General features: G+C 47.6%; 1 protein-coding gene across 1 annotated transcript; it reads left to right on the forward strand.

Annotated features, from left to right (window-relative positions):
• Positions 1-12,839: 12,839 nt before the first annotated feature.
• On the forward strand, positions 12,840-14,851 carry DRD5 (dopamine receptor D5). The gene has a single exon (XM_040238337.1). The coding sequence runs from the start codon at positions 12,840-12,842 to the stop codon at positions 14,259-14,261; it is 1,422 nt and encodes a 473-aa protein (XP_040094271.1). The 3' UTR covers positions 14,262-14,851.
• Positions 14,852-16,624: the final 1,773 nt, after the last annotated feature.

Genomic DNA, 16,624 nt, shown 5'->3' on the forward strand with positions numbered 1-16,624 from the left:
ACGCTGGTGGTTCTTCCAATGCCTTCTTTTCAGTCCAGTAAGACTCATTTTGGACTTCTGATGTCCAGAATGGTAGCATAATAAATTTGTGATGTTTTAAGCCACTAAGTTTGTGGCAGTTTGTTAGAGCATCCATAGGAAATGCTTTTTCCCTTTACCCTAGAAAAAGCTGGGTGGTCCAGGGCAATACCAAGCTGTCTCTGTCTCGGTTTCCCTGACTGCAGATGGAGCAGGTGAGCAGCATGAATCAGGTCTTGGCTTCGATGACACCCTCCCTCTGAGGTGGTTCCTTCTCGGGGCTGTTGGCAGGCTCATGGCCCTCTTCTTGGCTATTTGGTGTTGGAATTTCTGGCTGGGAGCTATACAGGATCCAGTTGGCTTCTCGCTACTCTCCTTGGTGGTTTAGTTCATGGCCAAGGGCTTACCTACTCTTTAGATACTGTTGGCTCTGAAATTTGCATTGTCAGCCTGACCTCTGGACTACAGGCTGGTTATTTCCGGCAGCCTACTTGGATGTTTCAAAGGCACTTTAGACTGATTGCATCCAGTACCAAGCTCAAGATTTCCCACTCCTCTGGCCAGCTCTCCCTCCATATTTTCCATCCCTATGGATTGTACCAGCCTGTCTCTTACCAAGTCAGACATACAAGAGCTGTCTTTACACTATCTTTATGCCTCATTTCTAACCAATGGCCACACCTGTCACTCCTAATCCCAAATACTTCAGTTCTATCCACCTTTTCCCACTTCCAACACCACTGCCTACGGCAAGCCACGATCATCCCCATTTTGGTCTTCTGAAGTAGCTTCCTCATTTATTTCTCCAATTCATCCTCGCTTCTATTGGTCTGTCCTTCACGCTGAGGCTGCAGTGGAGTTTGAAAAAGGCCAACATGCTCCTATCTGTCCCCTGCCCAACATGCTCCCGTGACCTCTCCTTGATATTGAGACAGAGAACCTTAATTTGGCCCTGAGTCCTGCATGGTCTGTCTTGCCCTCCTCTTTAGCCTGATCTCATATCGCTTGCATTGTGCTTCTGCTTCTCTTTTCCTCTGCGTTCCATCACACTGACCAGCTTCTTTAGTTTTTTGAATGGGCTATGTTTGCTCCTGCCCCAGGACCTTTGCACCTGCTGTTTTCTCTTCCTTTCAGTTACTTAATTCCTCCTCGTCTTTTAGATCTCCATCCAAACAGTGGTTTCTCAGGGAACTCTCCACTAGCCCTGGACTGGGTCTGGAGTCCCTATTATGAACCTTCACAACATCATTTAGCTCTCCTTCCTATGTCTATTGTATCTTTTAATCCTACATTTATGTATCAGGTTGTTTTAATGTGGTCCTTTTCTTTAGCTACTGATAGTTAGGTGGCTCCGTCACAGCTCTCCATCTGGAGCATGGAAGCCCCTGCACAGCTTAATCAGGAAATGGTGACCTCACCAAGTTTATCTGAGTTTCTCCAATAGCAAATAAATAACATTTAAATGAACTTTTATTAGAGTACATGCATGTGTGCTCAGCGATGTCCGACTCTCTGCGACCCTATGGATAAGCCCGTCAGGCTCCTCTGTGAAATTTTCCAGGCAAGACTATTGGAGTTGGTGGCCATTTCCTCCTCCAAGGGATCTTCCTGACCCAAGGATCAAACCCATGACTCCTGTGTTTGGTGCAGTGCAGGCATATTCTTCACCACTGAGCCATCAGGGAAGGCCTGATCGGAATACAGCTGCTTTACGATGTTGTGTTAGTTTCTGCTATGCAACAGAGTGAATCAGCTATGCACATACATACAGCCCCTCTTTTTTTGGATTTTCTGCCTAAGTCACAACAGAGCATGGAGTAGGGTACCCTGAGCTATACAATATTTTCTCATTAGTTACGTATTTTATGCAAAGCATCAATAAGTGTATATATATCAATCCCAACCTCCCAACTCATCCATAACTTTTTAAACTTCATAGCCAAATATCAACTAAATGCACTTTCTTACTGAGCTTTCCATAGTATTGAAACTATCTTCTAGTTACCCATTTTTGTCTTAAAAGATCTTTAAGTGTTCATTCATTTATTTGTTCATTCAACAGAGTTCTCCTCTCCCAGTTGGGAACACAGCTGGCTGCGGGGGGTGGGGTGGGGGTGGCGGGGAATGCTGTTTCTCCTTCTTGAGGCTTGTTCTGCCTAGTTAAGTTAGTTCCCTCTGGCTAATGAGACAGGTCTTTCTAAGAAGATTTTCTTCACTGGTGGCAGGTGAGAGACGCATCAAGAAAAGTCCCCCTGACACAGTCTGCCCCCATTTTGCACTTGGAGTTCGAACTTGGTCATGATTCCAGAAGCCATAACAGTCATCCTGTGACCATGAGGCTCCAAGGACACAAGGGCACGGTGTTGAGAAGGTGAAGCATTTGAATGAAAAGACGAAAAGAATCTGAGTTCATAGTTGGATCGGTGAGCTTCTGCACCAGTCCTTGCTGGCTTCCTCTGAATTTCCTGTTGTGCTGGGCTCAGTTGCTTTAGACGTGTCTGACTCTTTGCGACCCTATGAACTATAGCCCATCAGGTCCCTCTGTTCATGGGATTCTCCAGGCAAGAATACTGAAGGGGGTTGCCATTTCCTTCTCCAGGAGATGATGCTGACCCCGGGACTGAGCCCACATCTCTTATGTCCCCTGCATTGGTAGGCAGATTCTTTACCAGTATGTATATCTTCAGTGCTTAAACCATGAATGGTCAGGCTTTCCATTATGCACAGCTGAAAGCACTCTTAATCAGTATATTTATTTAAAGTTTCTTTAAAAAATTAATTTTTTAATGTTTTGAATTGAAGTTGATTTACAATGTTTCAGGTGTACAGCCAAGTGATTCAATTATACATAAATCAGTTCAGTCGCTCAGTCTTGTTTGACTCTTTGCAACCCCATGGACCACAGCGTGCCAGGCCTCCCTGTCCATCACCAACTCCTGGAGTTCACCCAAACCCATGTCCACTGAGTTGGTGATGCCATCCAACCATCTCATTCTCTGTCATCCCCTTCTCCTCCTGCCTTCAATCTTTCCCAGCATCAGGGTCTTCTCAAATGAATCATCTCTTCACATCAGGTGGCCAAAATATTGGAGTTTCAGCTTCAATATCAGTCCTTCCAATGGAACCCAGAACTGATCTCCTTTAGGATGTTCTGGTTGGATCTCCTTGCAGTCCAAGGGGACACTCAAGAGTCTTCTCCAACATCACAGTTCAAAAGCATCAATTCTTCGGTGCTCAGCTTTCTTTATAGTCCAACTCTCTCACCCACACATGACTACTGGAAAAGTCATAGCCTTGACTAGATGGACGTTTGTTGGCAAAATAACATCTCTCCTTTTTAATAAGCTGTCTAGGTTGGTCATAACTTTCCTCCGAAGGAGTAAGTGTCTTTTAATTTCATGGCTGCAATCACCACCTGCAGTGATTTTGGAACCCCCACAAATAAAGTCAGTCACTATTTCCCAATCTATTTGCCATGAAGTGATGGGACTGGATGCCATGGTCTTAGTTTTCTGAATGTTGAGCTTTAAGCCAACTTTTTCACTCTCCTCTTTCTCCTTCATCAAGAGGCTCCTTAGTTCTTCACTTTATGCCATAAGGGTGGTGTCATCTGCATTTCTGAGGTTATTGATCTTTCTCCCGGCAATCTTGATTCCAGCTTGTGCTTCCTCAAGCCCAGCGTTTCTCATGATGTACTCTGCATGTAAGTGAAATAAGCAGAGTGACAATATACAGCCTTGATGTACTCCTTTTCCTATTTGGAACCAGTCTGTTGTTCCATGTCCAGTTCTAACTGTTGCTTCCTGACCAGCATACAGGTTTCTCAAGAGGCAGGTCAGGTGGTCTGGTATTCCCATCTCTTGAAGAATTTTCCACAGTTTATTGTGATCCACACAGTCAAAGGCTTTGGCATAGTCAAGAAAGCAGAAATAGATGTTTTTCTGGAACTCTCTTGCTTTTTCCATGATCCAGCAGGTGTTGGCATTTGATCTCTGGTTCCTCTGCCTTTCCTAAAACCAGCTTGAACATCTGGAAGTTCACAGTTCATATATTGTGGAAGCCTGCCTTGGAGAAATTTGAGCATTACTTTACTAGCATGTGAGATGAGTGCAATTGTGTGGTAGTTTGAGTATTCTTTGTCATTGCCTTTCTTTGGGACTGGAATGAAAACTGACCTTTTCCAGTCCTGTGGCCACTGCTGAGTTTTCCAAATTTGCTTGCATATTGAGTGTAGCACTTTCACAGCAACATCTTTAGGATTTGAAATAGCTCACCTGGAATTCCATCACCTCCACTAGCTTTGTTCATAGTGATGCTTCTTAAGGCCCACTTGACTTCACATTCCAGGATGTCTGGCTCTAGGTGAGTGATCACACCATCATGATTATCTTGGTCTTGAAGATCTTCTTGTACAGTTCTTCTGTGTATTCTTGCCACCTCTTCTTATTATCTTCTGCTTCTGTTAGGTCCATATCATCTCTGTCCTTTATTGAGCCCATCTTTGCATGAAATGTTCCCTTGGTATCTCTAATTTTCTTGAAGAGATGTTTAGTCTTTCCCATTCTATTGTTTTCCTCTATTTCTTTGGACTGATCACTGAGGAAGGCTTTCTTATCTCTCCTTGCTGTTCTTTGGAACTCTGCATTCAGATGCTTATATCTTTCCTTTTCTCCTTTGCTTTTGGCTTCTCTTCTTTTTACAGCTATTTGTAAGGCCTCCTCAGACAGCCATTTTGCTTTTATGCATTTCTTTTTCTTGGGGATGGTCTTGATCCTTGCCTCCTATACAATGTCATGAACCTCCGTCCATAGTTCATCAGGCACTCTGTGTATCAGATCTAGTCCCTTGAATCTATTTGTAATTTCCACTGTATAGTCATAAAGGATTTGATTTAGGCCATACATGAATAGTCTAGTGGCTTTCCCTACTTTCTTCAATTTAAGTCTGAATTTGGCAATAAGGAGTTCATGATCTGAGCCACAGTCAGCTCCCAGTCTTGTTTTTGCTGACTGTATAGAGTTTCTCCATCTTTGGCTGCAAAGAATATAATTAATCTGATTTCGGTGTTGGCCATCTGGTGATGTTCATGTGTAGAGTCTTCTCTTATGTTTTTGGAAGAGGGTGTTTGCTATGACCAGTGCATTTTCTTGACAAAACTCTATTAGCCTTTGCCCTGCTTCATTCTGTAGTCCAAGGCCAAATTTGCCTGTTAATCCAGGTGTTTCTTGACTTCCTACTTTTGCATTCCAGTCCCCTATAATGTATGGCAAAACCAATACAATATTGTAAAGTAATTAACCTCCAATTAAAATAAATAAATTTATATTAAAAAAAGAAAAGGACATCTTTTTTGGGTGTTAGTTCTAGAAGGTCTTGTAGGTCTTCATAGAACCGTTCAACTTCAGCTTCCTCAGTGTTACTGGTTGGGGCGTAGACTTGGATTACCGTGATATTGAATGGTTTACCTTGGAAACAAACAGAGATCATTCTGTTGTTTTTGAGATTGCATCCAAGTACTGCATTTTGGACTCTTGTTGACTATGATGGCTACTCCATTTCTTCTCAGGGATTCTTGTCCAGTAGTAGATATAATGGTCATCTAAGTTAAATTCACCCATTCCAGTCCATTTTAGTTTGCTGATTCCTAAAATGTTGACATTCACTCTTGCCATCTCCAGTTTGCCTTGATTCATGGACCTAACATTCCAGGTTCCTATGCAATATTGCTCTTTACAGCATCGGACCTTGCTTCCATCACCAGTCACATCCATAACTGGGTATTGTTTTTGCTTTGGCTCCATCTCTTCATTCTTTCTGAATTTATTTCTCCACTGATCACCAGTAGCATATTGGGAACCTATTGACCTGGGGAGTTCTTCTTTCAGTGTCCTATTGTTTCTTTGCTTTTCATACTGTTCATGGGGTTCTCAAGGGAAGAATACTGAATTGGTTTGCCACTCCCTTCTCCAGTGGGCCACATTTTGTCAGAACTCTCCACCATGACCATACGTATATAAGCATACATATATAGTCTTTTTCAGATTCATTTCTATTGTAGGTTATTACAAGATATTGAGTATAGTTTCCTGTGCTACACAGTAGGTCCTTGTTGTTAATCTACTTTATGTGTAATAGTGTGTATGTTAATCCCCAATTCTCAATTTATCCCTCCTCTAACTTCTTCCCCTTCCTTCCTTCCTCCCTCCTTCCCTTCCTTGTTCCTTCATTTTTCTTTTTTCCACAAGGAATTCATGGAGTTTCATTTTACTCAGTAGATTATAATCCATTATTGTGATGATTAGTTCTGATGCTCACAGTATCCCAGATGTGGCAAGTGGGAGCCCTTTTGACTTGGTTGCCATGTCCTTTTCACGTTTCTATCATTCTTTGAGCACTTTCTTGTCTTCTGGCACGACAAGATGTCCCACACTCGTGTGGTAACTTCTCCATCCAGCTCTGGCCTCAGCCATTTCTCCAAGACACTCTGAGTCCACTTGGTGATGGCTGGTATTTATAAACCAAGATCTCAGTGCCCTGTGGATACTGAGCAACATTCCTTTTGAAGCCATCAGAAATGGAGCAATGCTTAGTCATCGATGTATTAGTCATGCTAACGAAAGTGACCCAGAGAAAGAAGCAGATGTCTCGCTCATGGAGAGTCTGATGCAGGCCAGTGGATCTGGGAGAGTCCATGTTTGCAGCCCTCATATCCCCACACAAGGTCATTGCTGAAGAGATGGCCAAGGAGTCAAGCCAGTTCTCAAGGTGCTTCCGACAAGGACCATCTTTTTGCTCATGTTTTCAGTTGGCAGAAGCACAAGGGAGTCTGGGCAGCACAGAGAACGAATGGGTAGTTGGTGCACTCTCCCCTTTCTGCCACAATGCTTTTATTCATTCAACAAATACCAGCTCTGTTCCTTGTAGCCACGCTGACTCCAAGAGGCTGAGATAACTTCATCTCAGGTGGTTTACAGCAAGGGTAGAAAGGTGTCTGTGTGCATGCATGTGTGTGTGCAAACACGTGGGGTTGCAAAGAGTCGAACACAACAGAGCGACTTTCACTTTCACTTTTCACTGACGTCTTCTGCATTGGCAGGAGAGTACCACTAGTGCCATCTGGGAAGCCCCGGGGAGAAAGGTAAGTAAAGAGTAAGTCAAGTCTGACCCTTTGCTATCCCATGGACTGTAGTCCGCCAGCATCCTCTGTCCATGGATTTTTCCAGACTATAATACTGGAGTGGGTTGCTGTGTCCTACTCTAGGGAATCTTCCCAACCGAGGGATCAAATCCGTGTTTCTTATGTCTTCTGGGGCTTCCCTGATAGCTCGGTTGGTAAAGAATCCGCCTGTGATGCAGGAGACGCCAGTTCGATTTCTGGGTTGGGAAGATCTCCTGGAGAAGGGATAGGCTACCCACTCCAGTATTCTTGGGCTTCTCTTGTGGCTCAGCAGGTAAGGAATCCACCTGCAATGCAGGAGACCTGGGTTTGATCCCTAGGTTTGGAGGATCCCCTGGAGAAGGGAAAGGTTACTCACTCCAGTATTCTGGCCTGAAGATTCCCTGGACTGTATAGTCCATGGGGTTGCAAAGAGTCGGACACGACTGAGCGACTTTCACTTTCCCTTATGTCTTCTGCATTGGTAGGAGAATTCTTTGCCACTAGCGCCACCTGGGAAGCTCTGGGGAGAAAGATAGGTAAACAGTAAATGAACAGACCGTCACATGACAGCAGGCTTGTGAGCTGTAACAGAGGTCAGCGCTGTGTGCTGCAGCAACACTGAATGGTTACCTCCCTGGAGTCTTGAGGAAGACCCATCTGGGCGGTCCACTCACACTAGGTGTGAAAGCTGAATGGGAGTTAACGCCCACTCAGAAGAGAGGCGGGACGTCTCAGGTTCAGGAGAGATCTAGGGCAAGGACAGAAGGCCTGAAAGAACCAGGCATGCTGGGAGATGAGGGAGGCATTTGGGGTGGGTGGGAGATGGGGTCTCCTGGGGAAGACTTGGAAAGCGAGGGATGAGACTGATAACAGGTGTATAAGCAGGTACCTAGGTGGTGACCAGACTGTGCTAAGGAGTTTGGGATTAACAGATTAATTTTTGTTAGTTGGATGAATAATTAATAATGTGGGTCACGAGGCATCGTGAAAATGTGTTTAAGCTGATGAAGGGCATCCCAACTGTGTGTTAGGAGGATCTTCTTGACGGTTGAGCATCAGATGGAGAGGCGAGAAGACACCGAGACACAGGGACCTGTTGGGAGGCTCTGGTGACCACAGGGGCAGCAGGTGATGAGGACCTGAATTGGGGGTGGCAGAGGGGACAGAGAGAAGGAGTTGGCTGTCGGAACCATCAGGGAACAATGAAGCCATAATTGCTTCATTTACTGCAGACCGTGTGGCTGATTTTATTTGCTCACAATTGCTCCTGGCCTCCCCGCCTTGCTGTGACTTCTCAGTGGACAGGGCATAGTTCTCACTTGCCCATGTGACTTGGCTTTGGTCAAGGATGCAAGAGTGACCACGTGCTCCATCTCACCCCAGGCTCCAAGTATGTGTGTTACCATTTTAAGAACAAGGAAACTGAGGCTCAGAGAGGTTAAGTAACTTGCTCAAGGTTCCAGAGCTAGTATGTCAGAGAAGAGGGATTTGAACCCAGGACTGTCTGACTTGCAAAGCCCTCTCCCACCCTACATGAATATGCTAACTTCTGGGATAGCTACATGAATATGCTAGCTTCTGGGATAGCTATTTTTACCTGCCAGAAGTAGCTGCTTTCAGCTTTCTGTGTTTCTGAGTTGGGAAGGAATGGGGGCCAGGGGACCAGCCCTTGGATTTGAAGAGACCCCCAGGTCATCATCAGTGGATGTGTGCTTAAGAGGGTTTCTCCAGCCTCCGGGATGGAGGCTGATATTTCACCTCTACCTACCTGCCAGGGCTCTGCTGAGCCAAGCTAAGTGTGTTGCCAGCCTGTGTGTATCCCATAGGCAAGGAACTAAGCCTACCCTGGTGTAAAAGAGAGTTGACTCTTGATACCTGCAACGGCAGTACCAGTAGCAAAATCCTGGCTATTGGCCTATTGATTTAGCTGGATGTCTCAGAGAAGCAAATCCAATTTAAAATGTATCTTCAGAATAAAAAGAATAAATGAGTTGAAATGGAAGACTATTAGCTGGCCTGATTAGGAAAACTCCCTTTGTCCTAAAATGTTCTGAGAAAAATCCCCTTGGTACAATTTTGCAGGAGCCAAGCTTGTGAGAGGATCATTTGGTTACTGTCATCCTCTGAGCGCAGGGCTCTGGCTTGGATAGAATAAGAGAAGGAGTTTATTTAGCTGCCTTGTTGGTTAGAATCTGTGCCAATGAGGCTGAGTTCTGAGGCTGACCAGGAGACTCCTTGCCCAGACTCCCTGGGCACTTTGCATGCCCAGTTCTTTTGAAAAAATGTGGGGAAAGAGCTTGGATGAGCGAGGGCAGCCACTGCTTACACAAAACCATCATCCCCAGCAGGCAAACTGCTCCCGGTGAGGATGGGAGAAACATGGACTGAAGCACTCTGGCAGCATATTAATCTACTTTGCTTGCATTAGGGTCTTGTGGATAGAGAGGAAAATCTGTTTCCCAAAATAATGAGACACCTGGTCCTTCGGATAACAGAGGGAAAAGTCCTGGAGTTCTGAAGTCTGTCCTTTCACACAGGAAGCTTCATGCCTTTGCACATGCTGTTCCCTCTGCTAACAATGCCCTTCCAGCCCCAGAATGCTGGTGAACTCCATTTCACGCTCCAGCTTGAACGTCCTCTCTTCCATGTTGCCCTTCCCTCTGCTGCCTGCCCAGATGGGCACTTCATCACTCATATTGGAATGATTCTGGTATCATCACATTTATCTTTTAAACTACAACGATCAAGTCGTTTTGAAGATGAGGAAACTGAGGCTCAGAGAAATCAAGTAAGCTTACCCAAATCCCACAGTTAGTTAATACCTGTTCTGGCCTGCCCTGCGGTTCTTTCTCTTTTCCCTTTTGCCTTCTTCAATGAGATTTCAATACAAAGCGAGACTTCCTCAGGGAAGCCTTCCCTAAACATTTTGTCTTGGTCAGTTCCACCTATCATACACTTTCATAAGGCCATGTACTCTTCCTGAGTAGCACTTGCAACAGTTATAATTGTACATTTCTCTGGATGACTCTTGGGTTAAAGCCTATACCCACTACTAGACATAACCTTGTGGAGGGAAAGGGCAATGTATATATATATATACTGGCCTTTCTGGTAGCTCAGGGGGTAAAAAATCTGCCTGCCATGTCGGAGACCTGGGTTTGATCCCTGAGTTGGGAAGATCCCCTGGGGGAAGTGAAGTGAAGTCGCTCAGTTGTGTCCGACTCTTTGCGACCCCATGGACTGTAGCCTACCAGGTTCCTCCATCCATGGGATTTTCCAGGCAAGTGTACTGGAGTGGGCTGCCATTTTCTTCTCCAGGGCATCTTCCCAACCCAGGGATTGAACCCAGGTCTCCTGCATTGCAGACAGATGCTTTACCATCTGAGCCACCAGAGAAGCCTGGAGGAGGGAATGGCAGCCCACTCTAGTATTCATGTCTGGGAAATCCCATGGACAGAGAAGCCTAGCTGGCTACAGTCCGTGTGGTTGCAAAGAGTCTGACACAACTGAGTGACTAACACTTTGGCATAGATCTACCTTTGTATTCTCAGCAAATAAAACAGAATCTGGGACATAATAGGTGCTCAATAAATATTTGTTGGATAAGTGAATAAAGAACTGAAATTCAACCACCTGTCTCTAAAGTCCAAGTTCTTTTCTAAAATCACGTGTTGGTGCTCCCCAGGAGGACAAGATGGGGTGGAGGTCATTTCAGGGTGCGGAATTACAGTACCACTCATTAGAGAAATTACAGTTTGTGGTGTGTGTGTGTGTGTGTGTTGGTAGTGGCTTGAATCCAGCCTGCAGGTGGAGGAGGAGCAGAAGGTGGGGCACTGGGCAAGGACATAATGCTTACAAGACTTAAAAGGATCAAGGATCACAGGGTTTTTCATCAGGGGAGAGGCTCATAGTTATATTCGAGAAAGATCACTCTGCGTGACACCGAGTGGAGAGTGGACAGAACCGGAGGCTAGGATCATGTCATTATAAAACAGCTTAGAGGCAGAACAGTCCCGGGCAGGGATGTCAGTGGAGAGAGGGGTGGTCCAGCACCTAGGAGATGGGGAAGGGAAGTAGTAAGTGTGAGTCTCTAGTTTTAGGCATAGACCCCTGGACAGATTGTCTTGTCATCTATGGGAGCAGAAAGCTCCCACAGAAGAGGGGCGATGGTTTGAACGGGGAGAGGCTGTGTAAGGACGAGCATGCTGGCTGTTGGACCAGGGTGCAGGTGGGGGCCAGTGTAAACGGGGCGGGCGGGTCAGGGTGGAGAGAGACTAGGGAAGGGATGAGAGAGTTCAGCCCCTGTTTCTAGACCTCAGTGCAGTCCAGGTGTGTGGATCAGTGGGTCTCAGATGACACTGGGCAGAACCCTGCTGCCTCCTCCATTTCTCTCTGTAGCTGCTTTCAGCCGAGCTTAACACCAGACCTGACAAGTCACAACTGGAGCTTGTCAGCTGGGAGGGAGGTGAGATCCAGGCACACCACCCACCCTCTCCAGTGTTTCCTCACCATTTAAGAATCTGGGCTTTGGGCCACTTATTCACGTCTCAGGTTCCTCTTCTGTTAAGAATGAGACGGGAACCAATCCATCTCTCCAAAGGAAGGACTGAAAGCGCCCTGCAGGGGGAAGCCCCAGACTGGCTGGAGGTCCCTCCCTCCTCCTTGACTGCTGGGTTCACCCAAATTATTCTCCAAAGGGAAAGCCATGTAAGGATTGGGGGTGGGCGAGGGGAAAGGGCTTTCCCAAGAGGTCAGTCTTAGGATGGATGCTCGGGGAAGTTGGGAGATGTTCCCTGGAGAAACTGCCTCCTGGCTTCATTGAACCCTACACCACCCTATGGGGAAGGAATCGCCCCCTTCCCCCCATTTTGTGGATGAGGAAAGCAAGGCCCAGGGAAGTTAAAGAAGACTTTAAGGTCACACAGTCAGGAAGAGAGTCCTGAGTGGGACTTCGGTCTACGAGAAATCCAAAGCCCTCCTCTTGAAACACTTTTCCGGTCTAGAAGCCAGTGATTCCAAACGTGGTCAGGGCCAGGGCACCAGGGCTGGGCTGGTACCTCTCCAGCTTCTCGAGGGCGCGGGTCTGGGTCTTCCCAGGGCCAGGATCTGGTACTAGGGCGCTTCCCGAACCTGCGGGTTTGGTCGCCAGACTCCGGCAGGCGCAGCGTGCAGAGTAAGGTCTCCAAGGCATAGGTGGGGCGGGCGCGCGGGAGATTGGAGCGCCGCGGCGCTGGGGCGGGAGCGCGGGCCCCGGGAGCTGCGGGGGACGGAGCAGGCAGCGCTCGCCTGGCGCCCCCGCCCCCTCGGTGGCGGCTCGCTCTCCGCTTCTCCGGCTCCGAACCAGACACAGCCGCCACCGCTGCCGCCACCGGCTGGTGCGCTGCCGGGGGCCGGGAACAGCCCCGCGAGCACCCGCCGCTTCCCAGCACCAGAGGGGCGCAACGCGGTCACCAAGCCGGTGGCACTCGAGGATGCGAGAGGGGTCCCGGCGCGCTCTGGGGACCCCCCCAGCGCAGCACACGGTGAGCGCCCCCCGGGGCTCGGGGATCCCTTAAGCTGCGGGTCCCGGGGTGCCACCCCCCGGGTACCTGATGGGGCCGCCCGGGAGGCGCAGGGCAGAAGTCGGGACCGCGCACAGCCCGCCTTTGCAGCCGAACCCGATATGCTTCCCCCGGGGCGCAACGGCACCTCGCACCGGGCGCGGTCGGGGCAGCAGCAGCTGGCGCAGGGGGGCGCCGTGGGGGACTCGGAGGGGGCGACGCTGCTGGGGCCCGCGCAGGTGGTCACCGCTGGCCTCCTGACCCTGCTCATCGTCTGGACTCTGCTGGGCAACGTGCTGGTGTGCGCGGCCGTCGTGCGCAGCCGTCACCTGCGCGCCAAGATGACCAACGTGTTCATCGTATCCCTCGCGGTGTCCGACCTCTTTGTGGCGCTGCTGGTCATGCCCTGGAAGGCGGTGGCCGAGGTGGCGGGTTCCTGGCCTTTTGGGGCCTTCTGCGACATCTGGGTGGCCTTCGACATCATGTGTTCCACTGCTTCCATCCTGAACCTGTGCATCATCAGCGTGGACCGCTACTGGGCCATCTCCAGGCCCTTCTGCTACGAGCGCAAGATGACCCAGCGTGTGGCCTTGGTCATGGTCGGCCTGGCGTGGACCTTGTCCATCCTCATCTCGTTCATCCCAGTCCAGCTTCATTGGCACAGGGACAAGGTGGGTGCCAGGGGTGGGCTGGACCCTCCATCCAACCTGGCCAACGGGACGCCTTGGGAGGAAGCCGCGGGGTCGGATAGGAGTGCGGAGAACTGCGACTCCAGCCTGAACCGCACTTATGCCATCTCGTCCTCGCTCATCAGCTTCTACATCCCGGTGGCCATCATGATCGTGACCTACACGCGTATCTACCGCATCGCCCAGGGGCAGATCCGTAGGATCTCCTCGCTGGAGAGGGCCGCAGAGCATGCGCAGAGCTGCCGCAGCCGCGAGGCCTGCGCTCCCGACACGGGCCTGCGGGCATCCATCAAGAAGGAGACTAAGGTCCTCAAAACCCTGTCGGTGATCATGGGGGTCTTCGTGTGCTGCTGGCTGCCCTTCTTCATCCTTAACTGCATGGTCCCCTTCTGCAGCGGACACCCCGAGAGCTTCCTCTGCGTCAGCGAGACCACCTTCGACGTCTTCGTCTGGTTCGGCTGGGCCAACTCCTCCCTCAACCCCATCATCTATGCCTTCAACGCTGACTTCCGGAAGGTGTTTGCCCAACTGCTGGGCTGCAGTCACCTGTGCTCCCGCACCCAGGTGGAGACGGTGAACATCAGCAACGAGCTCATCTCCTACAACCAGGACACCGCCTTCCACCAGGAGATCGCAGCTGCCTACATCCATCGGATCCCCAACGCGGTGACCCCGGGGGACGCAGAGGTGGACAAGGAGGAGGAGGAGGAGGCAAGCCCTTTTGATCGAATGTCGCGGATCTCTCAGACGTCCCCGGAGGGTGACCCTGGTGGCCAGTCGGTCTGGGAGCTGGACTGCGAGGGGGGAATTTCACTGGGCAAAATCACACCTTTCACCCCAAATGGATTCCATTAAACTGCCTAAGCACCCTTCTTCGCAGATCAACATAACTGCACAGGCATTAACAAGCATGCAGAATACACATGGGACACACACAAATAGACATTTGCACTGCTGCTAAGTTTATCAGGCCTTCAGTGTCGGTGTAGTAGTCCATGTGCTTAGAAACCTCAGCGGACAGATTTGTTGTAGAAGTATTTGGAGAGAGCAGTCGGAAAAAGCTCGGTCAAATGTACCCTAGCCTAGCAGAGATGGACCCACGGCTCTGATAGAGAAGATAAGATGGTAATTGATTCCCCCCCCCCTTCAAAGTTGTACTTTGTCTTTAAAAAATATACTCTCCCCTCCCCTTATAAGTGAATAGATTGTTCATTGTGAACAAGTGACTTCTTTGTGTTTGGGTTGATTTTTAAGCAATAGGTTCAATGTGTGTGTAGCCTGATGGGAGTGTGTGTAGCCTGATGGGAGTGTGTGTATGTCTTTCCTGTATCTTGCTTCCTGTGGCCTGTGTTTCTGTCATTTCTGCTTTCTGTGTGTCTTTGCTCCAGCTGAGGAATTCTTCCTGATCTGTTCTGATGTCTAATAAACACAAATTATGTGTTCTATGGGGTGATTACTGTTGCCTTGTCAGATTGGTTTTCAGGACGGCTCCTGGAGAAGCTACAACAGCATCCTTAAAAGCAGGAAGGATTTTGGCTGGGTCTGGAAGCACACATTTATCTTCTTTACTGACATTTTGGCTTTAAAGTTACACACAGGGGCAAGAGTTTCTGATATCTCCAACTTTTAAAAAATTAGATACAGACATCTCAAGTCTATGCTGAAAGTTGGCTCCATGTCACAGCATCAGATATGGACTTCTCAAGCCTGATATCCCTTTTTTTTTTTTCTCAGTTGGAATCTTCTTTTCGAAACTACATATCATAAAACGTTTCTCCTGATCCCTAGACAGATGCTATCGGTTCACTGAAAAGATCATATAGAGTAATTGCTAGGTCTTTCTCAAACTCAAATCTATAGCATTTTAAAGTTAGCTGGATTTTGATCTACTGTGTTTTCTGAAGGAGATTTGAAATGTTTGAATTGATATGCTTTAAAAAACAAATCCAATTTTTAAAAATAGACATTTTCATTTGTGGACAACAGGAAGTGAGGGAATGCCTTTTAATTAAAATGTGGGAGCCAGAGATGGTATTTGAGTGAATTTGAAATTGGGAAATTTGTTGAGGTGCTCAACAAAAAAGCCCAATGAATTCCAGTCTTTTAGTTTTTCCTCTCTGCCACCTGCACTGCAGAGGGGAGGTGTTTAGTTCCAGAGCCATTCCAGACCAGAGCATATTATTACCCTTAGATCTAAATGTGAACATTGTTAATGGAAGCAAATGAAATGTGAATATGTAATTTCATACAAGTCCCTACTTTGAAGCAGGTTTCTCAAGGACAGTTCAATCAATTTTGGTCTCTTTAGGGATAATTTTATTGTCAGTCTCCTGAACAACCAGGTCTTGCTCACCGCAAAATGTGCAGTGCCTGGCACGTAATGCTTAATAGACAGTTGTTGAATGAATAAACACTCTCTCTGGAATGATGAGACTGAAAGTGAATTGTATTTGATAGGAATCTGAGGTCTTGTGTTCCATTTGTGACCTCTTGGGAACTGATTGCTAAGGGGACCACTAGGGAAATCAAGGACAGGGAAAAGCATCCTGCTTGGAGATTCAGGAGATAGCTGTGTGACCTTGAATGGGTCAACTAACCTCTCTGGGCCTAACTTTCTGTCTGCCTCTGTAAACTGAAAGACTTATACTAAGGCACAGTTTTCCACATCATGTTCCAGGCTGCAAAAATCAGTAGATAAAGTCTAGGGTGAAATAAATTCAGCAAACCCAGGTCCAATATCAGTTTCCTACAGGGCTTCTTAGAGCTTTACCAGTTGATGATGGTGAATCCCCAGGCAGGAGAGAATTCTGCATTGTTTTCTAATATCTTTGGCCTTGTGAATCCTTGTTTGGTGCAATTCCTTCTTGCTCTCTTGCTGGAGGTCACAGTTGCAGGGAACACAGTTTGAGAAACTCTAATTGATCTGAAAATCTAAAACATGCAACTCTTCTAAAGGACCCATTGTGACAAGAAAAATTTTTTAATTGTTGCCAAACATCTTTCTAGGCCCCAGTTCAAATAATTTCTATATTAGGAGATGCATTATGTGGGAACTTTGGGAATGCCTTCTGCAAAATACCACTCATCATTCATTATAATCATTTATACCTATTATGTGCTAGGTACTCTTCTAGGAATATAGTCACCAGTTAACTCCTCTGGTGTTGGGAAACACTTCAGTGGGAAAGAGAGACAGCAGACAACATTTCTCCAGACGA

Source organism: Oryx dammah, unplaced genomic scaffold, assembly GCF_014754425.2.
Source record: "Oryx dammah isolate SB20612 unplaced genomic scaffold, SCBI_Odam_1.1 HiC_scaffold_3, whole genome shotgun sequence".
NCBI lineage: Eukaryota > Metazoa > Chordata > Mammalia > Artiodactyla > Bovidae > Oryx > Oryx dammah.

Excerpts from the sequence above, each read along its gene's own strand:
- DRD5 (XM_040238337.1), top strand. The coding sequence starts at position 12,840 with ATGCTTCCCCCGGGGCGCAACGGCACCTCGCACCGGGCGCGGTCGGGG.